The 23,116-nt window shown below is 50.5% G+C and overlaps 1 protein-coding gene and 1 long non-coding RNA gene across 2 annotated transcripts; one reads left to right on the forward strand and one right to left on the reverse strand.

Annotated features, from left to right (window-relative positions):
• Positions 1–14,837: 14,837 nt before the first annotated feature.
• On the reverse strand, positions 14,838–16,849 carry SPPL2C (signal peptide peptidase like 2C). Its single transcript, XM_031468781.2, has one exon. It carries the CDS (start codon positions 16,800–16,802, stop codon positions 14,838–14,840), a length of 1,965 nt encoding a protein of 654 aa, XP_031324641.1. The 5' UTR covers positions 16,803–16,849.
• Positions 16,850–18,002: 1,153 nt separating this feature from the next.
• LOC135323150 (uncharacterized) lies at positions 18,003–19,462 on the forward strand. Its single transcript, XR_010384403.1, has 3 exons — positions 18,003–18,077; positions 18,162–18,255; positions 19,363–19,462. It is a non-coding gene; the product is annotated as an uncharacterized LOC135323150 (long non-coding RNA).
• The last annotated feature ends 3,654 nt before the right edge of the window (positions 19,463–23,116 follow it).

Genomic DNA, 23,116 nt, shown 5'->3' on the forward strand with positions numbered 1-23,116 from the left:
ACTGAACAGCCCTTTATTAAATATCATACTCCCCCTTTCAAGTTCACTGTCAGGCTTTATTGGATTCTGAGATGGACCAGGAGGAAATGTGGGTCGAGGAGCCAGAGGCATCTCTCCCTTTTCTCCTTTCGCGTCTGTCTTTTGATTACAGCTGAACAAGAGTTAAGAGGCCGATAAGAAACCAGCAGACCTAATAATCCTGTGAGAATGGTTTTTTTAAGTTCACAGGCAGATTCAGGCTGAATTGAAACTCTTCAATTTCTCCTGCCATAAGCCAGGATAACAGCAGATTCACACACAGTTCCCTCCTATTCTCGACACATTGCTCTTTTCTCTGTGTATGTCACATGCTATCTGTCTTAACTTCTCCTCCAAAAACCCTTTAGCATCAGCCCCTGCCCACCCCTTCTTATGCTTTGGGTCACAGGTGACTTTTTAGTGTGGAGGCATAAGGACAACCCGGGAGATGCCTTTTGGTGCATTTAGAACCTCCGCTGCTAATGCCTCTCCCCTCCCCCCTCCTTTCTACAGCCACCCCTCTGGCTGCCGGCCCTCTGCATTCTTTGGTCCCTTTATCAGCCCCCTCCTGTCCCCAGTGCAGCTGAAATCCTCACTCCACTGTTTCTTTGGGAGAGAGAGCAAGGCTATGACTAGAATAGTGTTGGAATGAAAACCTCCAAAACCTTCGCCCTAAAGCCTTAGAAAGCTCTGAACTGACTTTAGGAGCTGTCCTGTTCAATCCACTCGTCTTCCTGTCTCAGATAGGGAAACTGAGGCCCAGAGAGGGAAGGCATTGAGTGATGTAATGGCAGAGCTGAGTTTAAATCAGGCCTTACGGGGGGAAGGGTACAGTGCAGCAGTAGAGTGAGTGCTTGCACAAGGTCTTGGGTTCAGCCCCCAGTACCTCCATTACATATATACATACATACATAAACTTAATTACCACTTACCCAATTAAAAAAAAAGATGAAATCAGGCCTTATTGGTCCCAGTTCAGGGTTTGTTCTTCTGTAGCATGACTGAAATAGCACCCTCAGCAAACTCAAAAATTTTATTACAACAGAGTTCTCTACTTGGGGAGATTTTGCCCCCCAGGGACAGTTTTGGTTGTCACTCCTGGGGAAGGCCTGAGACAGGAAGGGGGCAGGGCACAGTCATTCAAGGAACAATACAGCAATTAACACCAGGATGGTGAAAGATTCAACCCCCAGTAAGTCTTGAAGCTTAAGATGTTGGGAGATTTGACTTCTAGCAGAACTTGAGCTTCATTGTATGCTCATTGTAACATTAACATGGTGAATAACATGTCCACAGGTGCCATGACAGTACTAAGGCTAGCCACAAAAGGTCAAAGAGTGGGAAATGGCCAACTTCCTGGGAATCCCAGCCCCTTCCCCAGGCTAGTTAGACTGGTCCTTCTACTTATTAGCATATGAACCTAACGAGCTCTTAAAAACTGACAACACAGCACCTCATGGTTACAGCCTCTCTCCCCCCTCTTCAGAAATGGCCCACACTCTGTCTATGGAGTGTGTACCTACTTTTACTCTAATCTGAGCACCCAACCCACACACCTCATGGCCTTTCCTCTTACCTTTTGAAACAGCCTACACTCTATGCAGTTATGTATCTCTCTAAATAAATCTGCCTTTACTCAACTGTAGCTCACTCTTGATTCTTTCCTGAGTGAAGCCAAGGACCCACACTTTGCGGGGCACATCCCAGGGGCTCAACCAAGGCCTGGGACACGGCCGGCCCTCCTCATGCCCCACATCCATTTTTCCTGCATCAGGCATGCTAACTGGTACCTGGAGTCAAGGCCACTTACAAGCAGGTGTCAGAAGTGGGATCTGGTCACCATTCTGCGCAGGGCTAAGCTGCAGCCCGTCTTCTGGATGCTTCCACATGACTTCCCAGAGACTGCAGCACCGACCTCACGGCCAAGTCAACAGGCAGTGGTGAACTCAAGGCAGACTTTTGTTTGAGTTTAGGGAATTATTTTTGTGTTGTGTTTTCAGAATGGAAACTTTGCATTACTCTAATCAGGGCTTCTCAACCAAGGCACAATTTGTTGTGGGCTCTGTCCTGTGCGTTGTAGATATGTAGTAGTGTCCCTGGCCTCTGCCTGATAGAGTCAGTAGCACCTCTATGACTTTTTTCCCCCATGGAGGATCACACGAATTTAAAAAAAATTAAGATACGACTCGTACCATAAAATTAGGTGAACATTTTCTGTGACTTTGGCTGTCTTTGTTCCTCAGTCCCATCCAAGCCTTGATCATAATTGGTACTTACCTGGACGCAGTCTGGAGGTGGGGCTCTTGTGAGTGGTGTGTGTATATGCTGAGGCCTGGTGAGCACATGAGGCACTGGATTTCCTGGTGCGTAGGGTCACGTGACTAGTTCAGACCAATGAGCTGTGAAGGGGAGTGACAGGTGCACTTCGGGCTGGAGCATTTTGATGCAGGAAAAACGGATGTGGGGCATGAGGAGGGCCATGCCCCAGGCCTTGGTTGAGCCCCTGGGATGTGCCCTGCCAAGTGTGGGTCCTTGGCTTCACTCAGGAAAGAATCAAGAGTGAGCTACAGTTGAGTAAAGGCAGATTTATTTAGAGAGATACATAACTGCATAGAGTGTAGGCTGTTTCAAAAGGTAAGAGGACAGGCCACGAGGTGTGTGGGTTGGGTGCTCAGATTAGAGTAAAAGTAGGTACACACTCCATAGACAGAGTGTGGGCCATTTCTGAAGAGGGGGGAGAGAGGCTGTAACCATGAGGTGCTGTGTTGTCAGTTTTTAAGAGCTCGTTAGGTTCATATGCTAATAAGTAGAAGGACCAGTCTAACTAGCCTGGGGAAGGGGCTGGGATTCCCAGGAAGTTGGCCATTTCCCACTCTTTGACCTTTTGTGGCTAGCCTTAGTACTGTCATGGCACCTGTGGGCATGTTATTCACTATGTTAATGTATTACAGTGGGCGTATAATGAAGCTCAAGTTCTGCTAGAAGTCAAATCTCCCAACATCTTGAGCCTCAAGACCTACTGGGGGTTGAACCTTTCACCATTCTGGTATTAATTGCTGTGTTATTCTTTGAATGGCTGTGCCCTGCCCCCTTCCTGTCTCAATTTGATTGCTTGTGTAAGTCAATCTCCATCTGTCAGGGTGAATGTGCAACCAGAGGTCAAGATGGAGCCTCCTTCTTACAGGGTACCTGAATGATTACAGTAAACTCCAAGCTCCCTCCTGATCCTTATGAGACATGTAACATGAGTAGAAAACAAACTTTTGTCAAGTCACTGAGATTTGGGTGTCATTTGTTATTGCACCATAATCTAGCCTATCCTGACTGTTATCAGCACATACACAGAAATCAGCCCGTATTCAAAGAAACCACTCCATTCATACCAGCCAGTGGAGTCTATTCAAATGCCGAGATAATCTGGGGTTAAAAAAAAAAAGCTCATGAAGTTAATTAACAAACATTCTATTGAGTTAAAAACACCAGCAAGCTTAAAAAAAAAAACTTGTTTGTGTTATGTTTCAGTTGTTTACAAATTCAGGAGGGTTAAACAGAGCGTGAGCACAGTGTGTGCCCTTTTCCTTGTGCTGTGTGATGTGGGGGATCAGCGCTCCAGTCACAGAGGGGCTTTTGTGTCCAACAATAGGCCCACGTGCTTTGCATGTTCATCCACAATAGTGGCTTTCTCTTTGCAAGTTAGGGCCAATGACTTTGGGTTTTGGAATCAAAATTATAAATAGGCTAGAGAAGAAAAATTGTACTAAACACGATCATTATAGGGATATATGTCTCTTTAAGGAAGACAAATGTGAATATCCAAACTAGATAAATCAGAGTGACCAATGACTAAAGCAACTCTTTTACAAAGAGTTCTTCTGTCGTGATTCTCTCGGTGCCCTGAGGTGTTGGCTTCCAGTTCCCTAAATTCCAGACATGGAGGTGAAGAGCAGAGAAACATGAAGCCAAGATTCATCGCCATTTGCAGATCAAAGACATGTAAAGATCAAACATTTTGTGATGAATGCACAAAAAGAGAAAAATTCAATTTAATATTTCTGTGTCTTAAAAAAACCCCATTACTTCAAGCCTTAAAAAAAAAAAAGCATACCTATCCAGGATAAGTTTTTGTTACTATATTGTTTTCCTTAAATAGTTTACAAGAATTTGATGGAAACCCCAAGTGTTGATTAATTTTTAGGATTCCTTGTTGCCAGTGCTTCTAACTGAAGGCTGGTATTATTTGGGAAACTTCTCTGTGCCCATTGCCTTGTTTGCAAAATGAGGGGATTAAAATAGAAGACCCTCCAGGGGCTTCTTAGCTCTAAACAGATCTGATTCTTTGAAAAGCAGCATCCTGGAAAGAAGGGTGGGCCCATCCATTGTATACAAATGATGCATTTTCTGAGACAATGGACCTTCCAAGTCTGACATTTTAAAATCAAAAAGAACTTTCTTCCAGATAGGCTGGTTGCAGAAAAAAGTCAGATGAGTCAGCATCCAAGGTTTTTGGTGCCCTGAGGAGGGGGTCGCCGGAGTCAGGAGCCAGTGCACTCTGGGCACAGATGTCAGCAGCAGCAGCTGGGCGGAGGAAGTAAGGCAAGAACAGGGGATGCTGCAGGTCTCCCAAGGCCTTCCTGCTGCTAAGTAACCAGTCCTTAGGCATCCAGGCCAAGCCATGGGCTGAACGCCCCCTGGTTTGTCTGCTTAGGACTCTTTCCCTTTTTCTAGGACATGAATGCCTTCTTGTTTAGGAGAAATGCCTCTTTTGTCCAAGTGAATGATGTGGTTCTGATCGGGGTTCCCTATGATGGTGTCCACCCCTCTGGTCCTGCATATGGGCACCTGATCCAAGCGGGCCTGACCTGACCTGTAGACTCTAGCTGGAACTGGCGGAAGAGGCTCCCTTCCTCTCTAGTGACTAGGGTTCTAGCCTTGTGAGAAAGTCCCTCCAAGAGAAACAGAAACAAAAAGGGCAGAGACCTGATGGGGTCTGAGTCCCTGGCTCAGTCTTTCCCTGCCCCTCCTGCAGCCTCTTCTGAACCATGACCCCCTTCTCTGCCCTAAGGAGTTGCAGTTAAGCATCTGCAACTCAGGAGGGTGGGCTTGTGGGAAAGAAGGAAGAGGGAGGAAGTCCTGGAAGCTTTTCTGCGTGTTCAGCCTGGGGAATCCAGCCTTGGAAATTTGAGTGGAGCCAAAGCGATGGAAGGACGTAGCCAAGCCCAAGGGCCACTAGGGAAGGGCAGGCATGACGAGTGCTAACTAAAAATTGGCACTCGCACGAGTAATACACAAACTTTTATGTTAAAAATTCAAAGAAAACAGAAAAAGCAAAAGCTCCCTTGGCAACACCCCCCCCGCCCCAATCCCTGTCCCCCTGTCCTCTCCGCAGGGAACTTTCGCCAGTTGAGAGGGTACTGTTTCTGACTTTGGGGTCGGCATATACATTTGTATATGTACATTTAGAAATGTATGACTTTATTTGGGCTTTTCCTTCACATCAATGAGCTTATAATTTTTGGCTTTAGAAACATTTTCGCTTTTTTTCATGTGGGTATATTGCATTCTTTTTACCTGCCACACAGTACTTCATGGTTAGATGTACTATATCACTTAACCTTTCCTCTGTTGGCATCCGGGTTGCCCCTGGTTGTTAGAAATAGGGCTATGGTGAGTATTTTTGGACATGCCTCTGAAAACAAGTGCAAGGATTTGGGGAAACACCAAGGCATGGAATTCCTGGGTCCAGGGACACTCACAATGAAATTGTAATAGACACTGCCAAAATGCTCTCCAAAAATGTGCATCAAATCATTGTCACCAACAGTGTGTGACAGCCTGCTTTTCAGTAACACCACCTCCAGTGCTGGGTCTTATTAATCTTTATAATTCTTGCCACTCCGTTGGGTAGACAGTGATATCTCTGTTGTTTTCTGTTATGGTTGTTATAGTAGTTGTTTGGTTACCTTTTTATTTTGAAATAAGTTGAGGCTAAGAGAAAAGTTGTGAAAATACAGTGTTCTCATAGCCCCTTCACCCGGCTTCTCCTAATGTTAGCATCTTGCATAACCATATATGGTGATCAAAACAAAGACATTAGCATTGGTACAATGTTATTAACTAAACTGCAGACTTTATTCAGATGTCACCAATTTTCCCACTTGTGTTCCGGTTGTTTTAAATTTTGTTTCCCTAATTACTAGAAAGATCGAATATCTTTACACATGATTTTTTGGCCATCTGTGTTTCTTCTGTAAGATGCTGGTTCAAATTCTTTGCCCGTTTTCCCCTCTTGCATTGTTTGTCTTTTTCTAATGATTTGCAGTGGTTCTTTAAGAACTCTTCCAAGTTCACACAGCTGATTAGTGAAGAGAAATCCCAGGTCTAACCTGATTGCTTATTTCCACAACAAATGCCCTATCCTCAGTTCTCCTGTCTCTTAGTTGCTTCCTTTTATTCCTGGTCTGAGTTCTGTGGTCCCTAGCTAGGGGACCACGTTCTTCTCAGCATCCCTCAGAGAAGCACAGTGGGGCCAGGGCTGCGCGTTCCTCATTTAATTCATCATTGCTGAGCTAACAACATTAGAGATCATCTGGGATGAGCCTTTTCTGGACACCAGCTTGTTTTCTGCAAAGTCTCATCTCCATTGGCCCTGAGGCTGGTGGCAGAGAATGCCGGCTGCTGAGGCATTCAGCAGCCGGCATTCTCAAGCATGTGCCATTTGGCTGATCATCCCATCCTTAACTGCTGTCCTGGCATTCGTAAAACCTCCTGCACTGGCGGAACGGAAACTGTAGAAGGCAGGGCATAGGCATCTTGGGAGCCCTGAGAGCCTTGCAATTCCCAGAACGCCAACCAGGACACTCCAACCCCTCCCCACCTCCCCCCACCCCGCCAGGTCACTCTCTCATCCTCCAGCCGCAGCTCCGGAAATTGACAGGAGATGGCAGGCAGACGTGGGCACTGCCACTGGCAGAGATGCAAAGGCGGCATTCCTCTTGGCTGCTCTGGTGCCACCCAACCATCAGTTCCTTGAGAAGAGGGGCTGTGCCTTGATACTCTTCTCCTTCTGGCTCTAAAATGGGGCTGGCCAGAAAGCTTGTTATTTGCAGTTACTCTAGATAAGGAAGGAGATGGGGTGGAGACACCATTTGGCCCTGGTCTGGTCCAAAACATTTGGCAGGGATGGTGATGTAGTGTGTTGAATGGTGTCCCCCTCCCCAAATATATGTCCACCCAGAACCTGTGAATATGACCTAATTTGGAAAAAGCGTCTTTGAAGATGTAATTGTTAAGAACCTCAAGATGAGATCATCCTGGGTTACAGTGGTCCCTAAATCCAATGACAGGTGTTCTCATAGGATAAAGACAGAGGGAGATTGGAGACGCACAGAGAAGAGAGAAGGCCATGGGAATATGGAGGCAGAGATTGGATTTATTTAGCTATAAGCCAAAAAATGCCTACAGTCACCGGAAACTGAAAGAGGGAAAGACTTCTCTCTTAGATCCTTCAGAGGGAGCGTGGTCCTGCTGGCACCTGAATTTCACACTTCTGTCTTTCAGACTGTGCGAAAATAAACTTCTGTTGTTTTAAGCCTCCTGGTTTGTGGTAATTTGTTATAGCAGCCATAGGAAACCCATATAGATGAGAAGCAACAAGGGCATTAAAAACCCGCAATCTGTGAAGGGACAACAAAAATCATCTGCCCAGTTGTCGCCTGAATAGGAAAATGAGGACCACAGGGAGGGTTGACATGCCTCTGACCAGCATAAACTAGCATCAGTGAGTTTCATTTATAGGTAACAGCTTGTGTGGTAGTATTGCTTTGCCAGCCCCACAAGGTGGCAGGTGAGGAGCTAGGCACTGGCCCTTCACCATGGAAAGAAGGTGGGAATTTTCTCTGGAAAACAGAGGGCAGGGGGTGGGGCCCACTTTGAGCACCCGTGTGAAGGGCCCGATTCCTTCCCAGCCCCCTCCAGGCCCTGGGGAAGGGCCTTAGGATTTGCATTTCTGCCAAATCCCCAGGTGAGCCTGATGCCGATCCGGGATCGCTCTTTGAGAACACTTGCTCTAAAGCAGAGCTTCTTAAACCTTAATAAGCACAGGAATCACCTAGGGATGGTGTCAAAATTCAGATTCTGACGACCCTTTGTCCTTTCTGACCCTGCTCTCTCTGCTGTCCACCTCCAGCTGCAGTTGACTGGACCATGGGCTCACCAACAGCCTATGACAAGACCCCGCTCATCCTCTCTTGAGAATCTGAATGGTGTCTGAAGAGAGACCATTGCCCACTGCTGGTGATCCCTGGGCCCAGAGACCATGGTGCAGTGCTACAAGGAGCCAAGAGCAAAATGAGCGCAGAGGCGCCGGCTCAGGAGGGGAGGAGAGGAAGTGGATGCACAGAGCCTGTGCAGGCTGGAGAGGGAGAGGATGCCTTTGCTTTCTGACAGCTCTCTAATTCCCAATTCCCATGAGCCCTAACTGGGCTGTTTGCCCTGGTGTTCTGAGAAATCCTGTATCCTTCCAATTAGCTCCTCTTTTTGCTTGAGATACTTTGAATGGGCTTTTGTTCCTTGAAGCCAAAGGGCCTTACTTAATCAGAATGTGCAAATCTATGCCCTCATCCACCAGCTCCTGAAGTGAAAACCTTTGAGTCAGGAACTACATCCTGTGTAATGTTTGTGTCCAGGACTTTGGACAGGGCCTTGCAGGGGGCTGCTGGAGAGTGTGGCGTGAATCTCTGGATACAAAGTGCACAGGTTTTAGGAGAAGGTGGAAGAGCACATTCCAAGTGAGTGGAAGGTGGAGCTGAGGCGTGGAGCTGGGTGGGCAAGTGTGGAGGCTGCACACACAGGGCAGCTGGGGCTGTAGGAGGCAAGCCAGGCTGGTAGGAAAGCTGATCACAGATGGGCAGGAGCTGGAGTTAGTTTGACAGACAGTAGGGAGCCATCCAACGTCTTTCAAGCTGGAAGGACATGACCAAGAATAGTTGTGCTTTTTTCTTTTGCAAGGACCCTAATGGCCCAGGTGAGAGGTGACATCTTGAAATAAGCCTGTAAAAATGGGAAGTAGAAAATGGATCCTAGAGATTTTTCTAGTGTAGAATCAACAGGACATGGTAACTAGTCGAACATTGTGCTAAATTCCAGAATGGAGAGCATCCTGTTAATAGACCAGAATGTAGAAATAAAATTTCAACTTCACTATTAATCAGAGACATGCAAATTGTAAGAGATGCTGTTTTTCATCATAGCAAATTGGCAAAGATACTGGTGAGGGTGTGGTAAAATGGTCACTTCCATATTTTATAACACACACAGAGGATAAATTGAGAAACACATGATTTGGAAAGTAATTTAGCAAAATGCATTACAATCTTTAAAGATTTTCATACCCCAAGTTACCCAGTAATAAAATGACTAGATCTATCTTATAGGAATTTTCTAAAATATGTAAAGTAACTTGCAGCCAAAGATATTCTTCACAGGGCTGAAGGAAACCAACCAAACATCCAATAAAGAGAACGTGAAATCTAGAAAGTTATATCAGCTGTGGAATACTACATATCCCATTCCAAATAAAGGTTCAAAGTGCACACAGAATAGTTACAGCAAAATACCAATGTATGTATCCATTTTGATTATAACTATGTAAGTGAAACACAAATAAAATACTATGTAAATGAAACACACAAATAAAAACCTGTGAATGGAAAATAAATGACAGAATGGAACTATTCCAAAAATTTAACAGTTATTGTGCTTTTTTCCTACTTTTCTGTGCTTTCCATTTTTTCACCAAAGCACAATAAAATAACAATAAAAAGAAGTCCCTGGAGCCTGATAAAGCAGCCTGAACTAAGAACACAATCACTGGCTATTGTAACTAAAACCCCAGATCCTGTCTCTCGTTCGCTGACTTCCCTGTGGAGGCAGGAACACGTGGGAGGACTCAGTTTTGCTGTTCCGCTGTGTCTTTGTCTCATCAGCTCTGAGGATGTTTAATTCTCAAGTACGGTGCTGGGCACATGGGCAGTCTGCACCATGGATGCCTGTTGACCTGTGACTTCATTTCCTGCGGCCGCTGTAACAAATTACCACAAACTGGGTGGCTTAAGAGAACAGACATTTATCCTCCCAGCTCTGGAGGCCGAAAGTCTGAAATCCGTGTTACGGAGCCCAAATCAAGGGGCTATCAGACTAGTGCTCCTTCCGGAGGCTCTGAGGGGAGGGTCTGTTCTTTGCCTCCTTCAGCTCCTAGTGGCTGTCGTTGAGCCTTGGCTGGTGGCCACATCACTTCAATCTCTGCTTCCATCTTCCACGGCCTTTTCCAATCCTGTGTGTGTCATTCTATTCTGCTTCCTTCTTATAAGGGCCGTTGTGAGTATATTTAGGGCCTACTTGAATAATACAAGATAATTTCCCTACCTCGAGATCCTTAACTTAATCATATCTACAAAGTTGTCTTCTTTTTTCTTCCTTTTAAGATAACATTCACAGGTTCCAGGGATTAGGACGTGGATATCTTCCGGGGAGACACCGTTCAATTTATTACAATCAGCTTTAAGAATTAAGCAACTTTGTTGATGGGTACTTTTTTATATATATTTTTTGAATATCACCCCTGACTATAATTACTCCAGAGTTCTTGGGCCCTTAGGACATGAGCCTGCCTGCTCTTATCCTACTGACCTGCAGGTGGCAGCACAGGAGCACTCAAAATTCAGGGTCGCAGGAAAAAAGACACAAAACCTTCCGCGTTTCAGTCTAACTGCGGAGGGATCCCTCTTCTGGCTCTGTGATGCTGCCACTGTTTACCGCCAGGCACCCACCCTCATATCGCATCCCACTGGGCAGGAGTGGGAGAGACTAAGGGATGAGGATGACTCCACCTCTGGGAGCACCACCCAGAGGAACCGTAAGCTGATTTGGGGAAGATGGCATTTGGGGGTGTGCCAGGTGCTGTCCTGCAAACTTTTGCTCTAAGACCTGGGCACCATGTAATGAGATAACATGTGTATCTAGCCTGTCCTTGGTGCTTAGCGTATCTTAACTGTGGGTGCACGTACCTCCCCTCATTTAATCCTTGTAACAAACCCACAATATAAGTCTTAGCATCTCATTTTACAGAAGAGGATATTGAAGCACAGAAGGGTGGCCTTGGTTGTCCAGCATTACCTGGCATACAAATAGCAATGCTGGGCTTTGAATCCAAGTGTCAGTGACTCAGAGTCCAGCTGTGTCCTCCTGTGCTAGCTGAGGAGATGCTGGATGGTGAATCACAAATCTTCCACACAAAGTTACTTCTAGATGAGCATGGAAAAACCCCAAGATTTTCCTTGGAGAGGCATGTTTTGCAGACTCGGGTGTGCAGAGGGAACGGGGGCTGAGGAAGGAAGCTGATCCCAGCTGCTGGGCTGGGAGGCAGAAGACCAGAGTTGTGTCCTATTTCTGCTGTCCCATTGCTGTGTGACATTGGGCAAGTCCTGACCCTCTCTGAGCTTTCCTTTACTCATCTGTGGAATAGAGCATCTCTCGGGTCCTTGCTGATTCTCACTATCCAGGGAAACCAGAAGCTCCAGCACCAAACTTTTCATTAACTAACCCCCAACCCCAAGCGGTGACTATTCAGTTCAGGGGGTTTTGCTGGGAGAGAATTCTTAAATAAGGCCACAAAGAGAAATGCTGGGCAGTCTGAGCACATCACAGCCCCAGAGCCGGGGTTCATTTCTCCCCTGGTCCTACCTTAGCTTTCACCTGTCACACATGGGGCACTGCAGGAAGCAGATGCTCAGATGGGGTTCGGAGTGCAAAAGGAGAACAGGGGGAAACAGGTGAAGGCAGGAGAGCCATCAGACTGGGATGCAGGCCTGTCTGCCACCATCTCTGCTGGCCAGCGGGGCTTGGGGCAATGGCTGCCTTTCAGAGGAGGCCGAGTCAGGGGGAGATGGTCAGGCCCTGGTACTACTGTCTTGCTCTGTCGTTAGCTGCCTGAGGGTGCAGTCCCCGTGTGTGTGTGTGTATATGCACATGCGCAATGCCTGTGTCCCTCTGGCACTCAGATGGGGGCCGCCAGCTCTGGGTGCCTCTGACTGGTGGCAGCTTGGCTCAGCCACCTGGATTCGGCCCAGTCCCTGGGAAGTGGGTTGGCCAAGGGAGGCAGAGCCTGCAGCTAAAAGAGGATCCTGGTCCTGGGGTCAGGGCAGGAGCAGGGGACGCTGGGCCAGTGAAGAACAGCAGTGGCAGCTGCACCGCAAGATTTCTGGAGCCGGTTCAGCTCCTCGCCTGGGTGGTTTAGCACTTGCCACAACCCTTGGAGGCAGGAGGTAGATAGTATTAACCCCCCCCCCCCCATATTTTATAGATAAAATGTTCTGAGTGTTTGCCTCTGTGGGTAGAACAGGGAGGACAGAGTTGGACTCATCCTTCCCTGAATCTGTTTGGATGTGGGTGGGGGCTGAGGTTGGGAGGCTTCCTTCCTCAGACCCTCTGCCTTGCGAATCCTCTCCTTGGAGGCAGGCGTCAGCCCTGCCGCAGGGAGCTCTAGTCCAGCGGCCTCAGAGCCACCCTGACTGCAAGTCCCTAAGAGAGAGGAGTCCCCTTGGCCCCAGTCTAGGTGGTGAGGGGGACCAAGAGGCCTCAGCTCCATCCAGCCCTCCCTACAGATCTGCCAGAGGGCCGGAGCCCACCCTCACAGGCACAGGGACGCGGGTCAGCAGCGGGGAGGCGGCCGGGCTGGGAAGGAGCCAGAGCCTGCGGAGGCCGCTCTGTCCAGGCCAGATGGTCCCTGGCTCTGGTGGGAGGGGCTGCCGGCACCTCCGGTCAGTGTCCTGGCCCAGGTCCCTCCCAGCCTTCAGGTGCAGTTTACTGAGGGGGCTGCACTTCATCCCCCGTGAGCGGGGCTTTCTTTGAGATGCCCTTTACTTGCATCACCTGCCCTGACGGCCACCTTACTCCCCACTTCCAGGGCCCAACCAGATCCCTCAGAGTCTCATGTCCACACCAACCCAGGCCCTGCAGGACCTCTGGAACGCGGTCTGTGCCATGGGGCCTTCCCTTACAGTGTCCCCTGTTCCTCTGCAGTTCAGGCTGGATCAACTTGTCATTCATTCATCCATTCATTCCTCCAACAAATGTAAACCAAGCACTTACTATATCCCAGGCCCTGTGCTACACAGACAGACAAGATGGAGAAGCCCCTGCCCTCACGAAGCTGATGTGACTAGGGGAGATGAGAAAACTGGTGAACAGGGCTTATGGTGATGTGATGGAGGATGGGGCTACTTTAGGAAGGGTCATCAAGGAAGGCCTCCCTGAGGAGGGGGCATTTGAGCTGGAGCTGGAGGGATAAGAAACCGGCTAGACCTAGTTTTGGGGGTAGGAGGAGGGAAAGTTCAGGCAGAGAAACCAGCAGGCGGGAAGGCCCTGGGGGAAGATGTGTGTGGTGAGGCTGGTGTGTACTCGCTGGTGGGGGTGCTAGAGGCAGGAATGCTGGATGTGAAGGGGAGGAAGTCAGGGCCAGAACTCAAAGGCTTGTAGGAGGTAGATTTGATTCTGAAAGGTTTTCACAAAAGGGAGTAATAGAAACAGTTAACATTCACACTGCTTTTCCTACATGCAGGGCCTATGCAGTCAAACCTCCCCAACACCCCATGGTAGGTCCTATTATTACCCCATTCTACAGGTGAGGAAACTGAGGAACTGAGAGGTTAAGTCACTTGCTCAGTGACAAACTACAGCTCAGTGATGGAGCTGGAATTTCCAGTGGGCTGCTGGTTCTAGAACTGATCACTGTCCCACCCTGCCTCCTGGGGTATGACTCCCTCACCTCCAACATAGCCCCCTCCAGACACCTTCCTTCACCCCAGAGTTTGTTGCTTCTGCATAAGCAACATATAAACATACCATATGGCCTGAGAAACTGTGGGGTCCCTAAGGGGTCACCTTGTCCATGCCCTTGCCTCCAGGTGGACTTGGTATTATAAGTCCTATTTTGAAGATGAGACTACTGAGGCCCAGGGGGGTGGTTAAGAGACTGGTCCACCATCCAGAGCCAGGGAAGGAAGCACGGGACTAGAGCCATGGTCTCCTAAATTCCCCCACTCCACCTCCAATCTCACCAGCCCCTCTTTGAGACAATTCTCAGGTTGGTTCTTCTCTGTTCTCCATCCCCCACCCTTCCCCTAGCTGGAAAGCAGCCTCCCTCTGTGTCCATCTCAGGCTGGTGTACACAGCAGGTGCTTCCTTCAGGTCTGTGGATGCAACAGGTGGATGAAGGCAGGAACACACCAGACATGGAGTTGCTGTCCAGGACACCTAGAGCAGTGGTGTTTAGCAGGATGCGTGGATGTGAGCAGACGCTTGAAGGCTGCTTAGGAATGTTCCAGTGAGCCAGGGAGCAAGGTTGGTGTATTTCTATCTGGAATGGGAAGGGTATCTCAGCCAGAGGGAACAGCATGTGCAAAGAGAGGGAGAGGACGTGAGGTGATCAAGGGACAGTGATGGTTCAGTTAGACCTGAGCATGAGGAGGTGACGGGCAATGAGGCTGGGGCAGGGCTGCAGGGAAGGGGTGGGTCCTGTGCCAAGGACCCTCCTGGCCCTGCATGGACTTATTCGGTGGTCACTGCTTTCTTACAGTCCTAACAGACAAAGAGGCTCCGTCTGGTAGATATGGAATATCTTTAATGCCCCGATTTCTTTTTGCCACGCATGGCTTTGCTCTGCGATATTCAGGAGGCACATGTCCCAGGAGCCTGGTTCACAAGGGAGCCTGGGTTGACGTGCTCTTCTTTACCTTCAGGCCTTTTCTCTTGTGCAGCCCCGTTCAGGGCAGGTGAGCATCGTGGGCGTGGGCCTGGGCCTGGGCCTGGGCGTGAGTGTGGCCCAGCTCTGAGGGCATCAGTCGCATCAGCTCCTCTGAGGCCCCAGGGGAGGCACAGGGCAGCTCGTCAGGATCCAGGTTGGCATCGCTCCAGCCCTCGGAGCTGTCACTGTGGCCGTCCAGACTGGTGGCTTCATCCTCAGATATAATGACAATCTCAGCCATGTCCTGCCCAAGGTTGCTGTCTAAGTCCTCTGCCAGGTGGTCAGTGGCCCCCTCAGCCTCACTGGCTCTGTGGATGTCTACTGCATCCTCCTGCTTCTGCTCAGAGCCAACTGAAGGGGCACTGCAGAGCCCTGGCGCAGGCCGGGCGGGGGTCTTGGCTCTGCCCTGGCCAGCCCAGAAGAGGGTGAGCTCTTGGCGGCAGGCAGCCACAGCCAGGCTGGTGAGCAGAGTGCTGGACACCAGGTAGAGCAGGGCAGGCTGGCCCATCTGCATGAGGGCCATGGCAGCAAAGGTGACCAGCAGGCCCACGGCATAGGCTGCGGTGCAGGCCATGAAGTAGACCTGGCGTGAGCGGATCTGCACATCAAAGCGGTGACAATAGGCCACCAGGAAGCCCGGGACCACTATGTCCCCGAAGCCGAGGATGGAGAAGGGCTGGTCACACAGGGTCAAGGCCGAGAAGCTCAGCCGGGGCACCCTGAGCACCATGGGCAGCCTCTCATGGCTCAGGGAATCTGCTGGGCCCGAGGCCACCTCCACCATGATGCTCTCGCCAGTCCTGGTGAGGAGGGGCGTGACAAAGACAAAGAAGACATCAAAGGCCAGCAGGGCCAGCAGGAAGGAGGCACAGCTCTTGAGTGTGGGCAGGCGCACGCGCCGCAGGACGAGGAGGCAGTAGGCCACGCCCAGCATGTCCTGCAGGAGCCACGCCCAGCGGTCCTCGTTGCGGTAGGCAACCCAGAGGACGGTCACCACCATGCACAAGATGGCCAGCAGCATCAGGGGCAGCTGCAGACAGGCCCGCCGGCCAGGCAGGAGCCACTGGTGTTGCTGCAGGGGCAGGTGGTGCACCACAGGTGCCAGGCAGCTGTAGAGGCCAGTGCCCGCACCCAGGCCGAAGATGGCGATCATGACATAGACAAAGCAGTCGTAGAAGAAGTAGAGCAGCAGCATGATGGAGCAGGACATGGCGACCACTGCGCCCGTCATGGCCAGCGTGAAGTCCACTGGCATGTCCTCGTCTTCTTCCTCGTGCCCCCGCTGGGCTGCCACTGCTTCCTGCTGATTGTGACCACCAGGCCCCCCTCCCCCTCGGGCCCGGCGCCGCTGCAGCCGATCAGACTCGGTCAGGCCAGCCCAGTAGCCACCCGCGGCCACAGTGCCTACAGCCAGGATGAAGATGACCACCATGTTGTAGTCAAGGATGGGATCTGGGGGTGCGTACAAGGCCACGTGGACCCCGGCACCACCGTGGGTGTGACTGAGGATGTCCAGCATGTCGGTGTAGCGGAGCACGGCCACGGGGATGGTGAGGTCTGGCAGGGGCTTGTGGGGGTCCTGGGACGCCAGGGTGATGTCTGAGCACTGTTGGTCGCTGACCCTGCTGACAATGAGCAGCCCGTGTGCACCTCGGCCCTGAGCCAGCCAGCCTTTGGCGTAGAAGCTGCAGTTGCCCCTCATGACCATGGCGGTGGTCTGGCGGAGGGGCCGCTGGCTGGGCAAGCCAGGGTGGTCCTGGTGGGAGAAGTCCTCTCCTGGACACCACGGTGTCTTGGTGCCATCGTGCAGGGGTAGGAGCGGGGCATGGTGCAGGTCCCGGGGCAGGGTGACATAGTCGGAGCGGAACAGGACGCAGTAGTCTTTGCTCCAATTCTCCGACACCACGTGGACCACGCCATACTCCCCCTGGGCCATGGCGCTGGTGAGGAGGAGGAGGAGGAGGAGGAAACCCCGGCACGCCATCCTCCCCGGGCACCTACTGCTGCGTCCCAGTGTGACAGCTGCTCACAGCCCGCTTCCCCCGCCCAGGGGCTGGGTGTGGCCCTCTGTCACAGAGTGGCTTTGCCTCCTGTCTAGGAAACCAGGACCACACCTACCTGGTCACAGAGCTGTGCAGCCTGGCCTCGGCACTGCCGTGGAGCACAGGGTCCCTCTTAGGATCCTGTCCCCAACCCTGCCACCTGGTGGAGAGGTCATCTGGGTCCCTGCTCTCGGCCCAGCCCCCAGTGGAGCTGGACCAGGTAATTTGAAATAAGATATGAGAGGATGGGTTGAGGATCTCAAACAGGTTTCTGGACCAGATTTGCCCCTTACCCACTGGGCAACTGGGGCAGATGTCTCTCCTCTCTGTGCCTGTTTCTTTAACTGTGAAGAAATAAAGACATTAGAGCAGAGAGTTTCCAAGGCCCCTGGGAGCCCTGACCTCAGTGACATTGTATACTTTTATTGAGCTCTTACTAAGTGCCAGTTACTTTACACATGGCACCCCTGCAAGGAGGTATCACTATACCCGAGGCTACGAGCTGCCCTTTAAATCCATGCCCCTTTGTGCAGGCACATGACCGGAATTTCATTCGCAGACTCCCTTGGATTTAGGAATGGCCATGTGGCCATTTCTTGCCAACGGAATTGAGCAGAAATGATGCGAGTCCCTCAGGAAACTGGACAGAGAGTGTAGGGCTCTTTGTCTCTCTCTTTCCCTTTCTCACAAGTCAGTCATGGACAGGCCATTGGCTATGGAGAGGAGGATGTTGTCCTAAGGGATGGGAAGAAAAGAGATGAAAGGAACGGGATCCTCAGATGTCTGCAGGGAGCAGGGTCATGGGATGCTCACCATGGACTGTTAGATACATTATCTTCCTTAAGTCATAGGCTTATTGTGAGTCTCTTTGTTACAGCAGCTTAACCTTACCTGAATACCCCCACTTCATGGATGAGTAAACCAAGGCTCAGAGAAGGGCACCCTGGGGGCCCCAGCCCCAGCCCCAGGCCCCAGATCCAGCTCTCACACTGGACACATCCCTTAGGTCTTGCTCTGTCCAGGGAACTGCCCTGTCCTGCCCTGCTCTCTGCTTGAAGCTTCCTGGTCCTGCAGCTCTGATATCTGCCTGCTCCTGCCTGCCTCCACCTCACCTGCTGCTCATTTTTGTCCTTCAGGCCCTACCCCCATCAACGTCTCCACCGCCAAGTCCAGGAGAAGAGAGGCCCCATTCTGCACATGTCATGAACACAAATCAGGTCTTACTTTCTTTATAGCTCTGATCTCAGCCTTAGGTTTTTGCGTGGATGTGTGTTTCCATGTTTATTTTCTGTCTTCTGCAGGTCGAGCTCCATGGGCACAGGGACCTTATCTACCCACTGCCCTCAGATTCTGGGACAGAAAGTGATGCTCAGGAACTATGTGTGGGATGCACGAGTGAGTGACCCCGTTTTACAGCAGAAAAGACCGAGGTGTAGGGTAGTGAAGGGACTTTTCCAAGGTGACATGTGAGTGGCAGAGACGAGACCCAAACCCAGGTGGAGTTTCTGGCTAAGCCTGCTCTGCTCTGTGTGGGGTGCTCAGGGCCCTGTGCGATTGGCCTGCTTATCCTGGATGATTGGGACTGGGTGGGAGGTGGGTTTATTCAAAAGATCAGTTAAAGATGGGAATCGTTAAAAAGTCACCTACATACTTTACACATTGTATTAGTTCCTTGGGCTGCCTTACATAAATGACCACAAACTGGGTGGCTTAAAGGAGCACAAGTTTATTATCTGTCAGTCTGGGGCTAGAAGTCTGTTGTGGACTGAATGTGTGCTCCCCCAAATTCATATGCTGAAGCCCCAATCCCCAGTGTGATGGTATGTGGCAGTGAAGCCTTTGGGAGGCAATTAAGTCCTGAGGGTGGAGTCCTCATAAGGAGATTAGTGAGACAAGAGAGATGATCTCATGCTCCACCACATGAGGACACAGCAAGAAGGCGGCTGTCTGCAAACCAGGACACAGCCCACACCAAGAATTGAGTCGGCCGGCACCTTGATCTCAGACTTCCCAGCCTCCAGAACTGTGAGAAATAAATGCTTGTTGTTTAAGCCACCCAGCCCATGGTGTGTGCTGTGGCAGCCCATGCTGACTAAGACAAAGTCCAAAATCACGGTGTCAGTGGGGCCACGCTCCCTCTGAGATTCAGGGTAGAATCCTTCATTATCTCTTCTCGATTTGGATGGCAATCTTTGTTTTCCTTGGCTTGCAGCTGCGTCACTCCAGTCCCTGCCTCTGTTTTCACATGGCATCCTCCCTGTGTGTCTCTGTGTCTCTTGTCTTCTCATAAGGACACCAGTCATATTGGACTAGGGCCCATCCTAATGATCTCAATTATATCTGCAGAGACCTTCTTTCCAAACAAGGTCACATTTACAGGTACCAGTGGTTAGGACTGACATCACTTCTGGGAACACATCTTGACCTGTGAAACACATTTTAACATCTAACGAGTAAGTGTACAGTCACTGATCTTTCTCAAGACCTCTTCTTGGATTACAGGTCTGTCCCTGCAGTTCCGAGTCGTCTTCCTTATGAAATCCCCACCGATGAGATGCCATCTCCAACGTCCAGCTTTGGATTCTTTGAGGCGGAGGGTGAGCTTAAGGGACCTTGCAAAGTGGTTGAAAAATTGAACCATGTAGACTCTGACAATCTCCTCCCATCCAGTTGTTTACTTGTCTCATCCACACCTGATCTGACAGCTAATGAATATTGTGTATGACTCAGATTGTGTCTTTTAGAACATTCTACTGTGTTTGCACAAGAAATAATGTCTGAATGCTTGTTTGTGTATTTCTATGTCATCCATTAATATAAAATTTAATTAGATTATGAACAGTAATTACAACAACAAGGTAACTGTCAGGGACACTTTGGAGAACAAGGACAACAGCCTGGTGTGGGGAGAAGGGGCCGGACCAGGGGAGGAGGCTGCCAGCTGCCCCCTTGGTGGGCTCCCATTACAGAGGGAGGGCTGGTGTGGTGGAAGGGGGCTGTTAGGGGAGGGACATCTGGATTATACAGTTCTTATGAGAGAGCAGCCGTGTCTAGACTGGGTGTATCTCTGCATCCGAGCACAGATGTTGGGCACAGATAAAGCTCTCTCCAGCCTCCTGTCTACTGATGTTCAGCTTAGACTCTACCTCAGGGCCCTGCTCTCCACACAGGGAATCTTGGGTCTTTTGAAAAACCAAAGACTAAGACACCTATTGGGATGGCCATTATTAAAAAAAATTAAAAATATGGTAACAGATTTTGGCAATGATGTGGAGAAATTAGAATCTTCGTATGTTGCTAGTGGGGATGTTGTAAATGGTGCAGCTACTGTGGAAAACTGTTGGCGGTTCCTTGATCAGTTAAACAGAGAGTTACCATATGACCCAGCAATTCCACTCCTGGGCACATACCCAAAAGAATGGAAAACAGATGTTCAAACAAAAACTTGTACATGAGTGTTTATAGCAGCACTCTTCATGATAACTTGGAAGAGATGAACCCAAGTGTCCTTCAACTAATGAATGGGTAATGGAAGTGTGGTCTACCCATACAATGGAATATCATTCAGCCATACAAAAGGATGAAGTTCTGATGCCCACCGCAGTGTGGGTGAACCTTGAAAACAGCTGAAAGAAGCCAGACTCAAAAGGACAAATATCGCATGATTCTACTTTTATGAAATATCCAGAATAGGCAAATCATAGAGACAGAAAGCAGGGTGGTGGGTGTCTGGGGGCTGAGAAAAGGAGGAATGGGGAGTGACTGCTTAACAGGTCTGAGGCTTCATTACGGTGATGAAAAGTTCTGGAACTGGATCGTGGTGACAGTTGCACAACATTGTGAGTGTATTTAATATGCTGAATTGTACACTTTAACATGGTTGAAATGGTAACTTCTATATTGTGTGTATTTTGCCACAATTTTAAAAAGAACAAAGCAAGGACCAACTCCAGTCCCCTCCAGGGGCGCTGTGCTCAGGACAGGCCTTTCAATTCTTTTGGACCCCATAAGATCAGCATGTGCCCCGATTTGGGGTTCAGAAACACTGCCCCCCCCCCCCAAACAGAGCCTTCTCCTACCTTTCCCCTGATCTACCATTGGGATCCTGGCAGCCTAAGCTCATAAAATTCTCTGGAGGCTCATTTGCTCCAAGACTCTTCCTGGGACCCCGCTTACAGAGGGCTTTCAGGTATCTGTCCGATTGCTGCTTCCCCAGTTCCCCCATCCCTGCCCCCAGGCCCCCAGCCCTGGAATTGCTCTTATCCGTGGCTGCTTTGTGCCCTGCCAGGGCCCTGCAGGAGGCCCCGGGAGGTGCAGTCACACGAGTAGCTGATGCCCACTCCCCAGGTTGTGCTTCTGCTCCAAGGCTCTGCAGCACCCACCCTCTCCCATGCCCCCCAGATTCCACCCCTTTCCTTGAGGGCACCCTCCTAAATCCACAGCTTCTGTTCCCTCCCTGCTGTCCCCTTAGCCATGCCCTGAGCTCTCAGTTTTGCTGCCCAGGGCAGGCCAGGGACAATGTCTCTGCCTTCTGTTTGGGGACCTAGGTGACACCTGGAATATTTATCTTCATCCACTCAGGACAGAGAGGGCAGCAGACTCCTGGGTAGCGGGTCTCAGCTGGGTGGGGTTGCTCAGGAAGGGTGGAAAGTTGCCCAGCTCACCTGGCCTGTTCACAGCTCTTGCTTCTGGGCCCGGCGCTGTCCTAGCTGCATGTTCTAGAGATGGTACAGACACCCAGAAGGGACCGGATCACCATTTGCTCCTCCCCCACAACCCCAGTAGTGAATGCAAGAGAGGCAGGAGCAAGCTGACCAGCCAGTCTCACCTCCACGCCCTCCCGCCCTAGCCGGGTGCCCCCTGTACTCCCTCAGCCTCCTCTTAGGTACACAAAACACACGGCTCCCACCCTGCTGCTGCCCCCACCTGCCTTGGACCAATGGGCAGTGAGACTGGGCAGCAGGCATCTGTCTAGGACCCCTTGGAGGGGCAGAGGAGTGGGTGGCAGTCTGGTGGCCAAAGGTGGTCTCTGTTTACAAATGACCTCATTGATGTTCCCAAAACACTGAGAACTTTGAAAAATATACTCGGTCCAGGCCTCTCTTGACCCCAAGCCCGCCCTGCAGGATCTGCGGGGGTTGGGGGGCTATAGACGGTAGAGAATAGGAAGTGATGCTCTGAAATGGAGCAGGGAGGGGGCTGGAGGCACTGGGAAGCTGGCAGCCTGTGGCCGGCCTGGCGGCTGCACTGGCTTCAAGGAGCAGAGTACCTGAGGCCCCTGCTTTGCAGGCACCGACTCCTGCATCCAGCCTCGTCCTGAATTCTGTTTGTCCACAAATTGGAGAAACTGAAGAATTTCATTAGGGAGGATATTGGAGGGGGCAGTGGGGCAGGGAGGGGAACTCTACAAAGTGTGGAACACCCTGAATGCCAAGTGAGGCTGGCCTGAGTTCACATCCAGCTGTGCCACTGCTGGGTGCTCTCCAGCACGTGTCTTAACCTCTCTGGGCATCACTTTCCCCATCTGTTAGTTGGGGATAACAGCACCTGCCTCCTAGGGCAGGATGAAGATGAGATAGTCTGTGAGGGGCTTGGCAGTGGGTGCTCCAGCGTCTCAGTGATAGCACTGTTGATGGTGAAAAACAGGGGGCAACCCCTCTGTTTGGACCAAGGCGGGCAGGTAAATTTGAAGTCAAGGCGCTGGATGAGATAAGCCTGAGAGACCCCTGCACTGGAGGCCAGTGGCACCCTCAAATGGACTGGGCAGGGCCTGGTGGGTACAGGGAGACCCACTGAGGCTTCTGGTGACTTGGGCTGTACTGCTTGCAGTGAAGCATCACTTTAAGTTGTGGAGGGATGGAGGCTACTGGGAAGGTGGGGAAGGTCGTGCTGGAGGTACAGCACCCTTATTGCTCCTACCCAGCTGGGCTCAGCACACTGGCTGGGCCACGTTTGGCCTGGTCCCGTCTTTGCCTGGGACATGTCCCCAGACAGTCTGAAACGCTGAGGCCTCCTTGCTGTCACCTTCCCCTAGAGGTGCTTTATCAGTCCCGGACCTCTTCAAACCCAAGCCCACTGACTTCAGTCAACTGATGGGGTGGAAAGAGACATGGATTTTGAGTCAGAGACCTTTGATTTCAGGGGAGTCACCAGGCCTCAGTTTTTCTCAGCTGTAAAATGGGCTAGTTCTGTTCCTACTTCTGTGAATGTTATAAAGAATTTTGTGGATTGCAAAGCAATCTACAAATGCCCACAA

The sequence above is a fragment of the Camelus dromedarius genome, chromosome 16 (genome assembly GCF_036321535.1).
Source record: "Camelus dromedarius isolate mCamDro1 chromosome 16, mCamDro1.pat, whole genome shotgun sequence".
Taxonomy (NCBI): Eukaryota; Metazoa; Chordata; class Mammalia; order Artiodactyla; family Camelidae; genus Camelus; species Camelus dromedarius.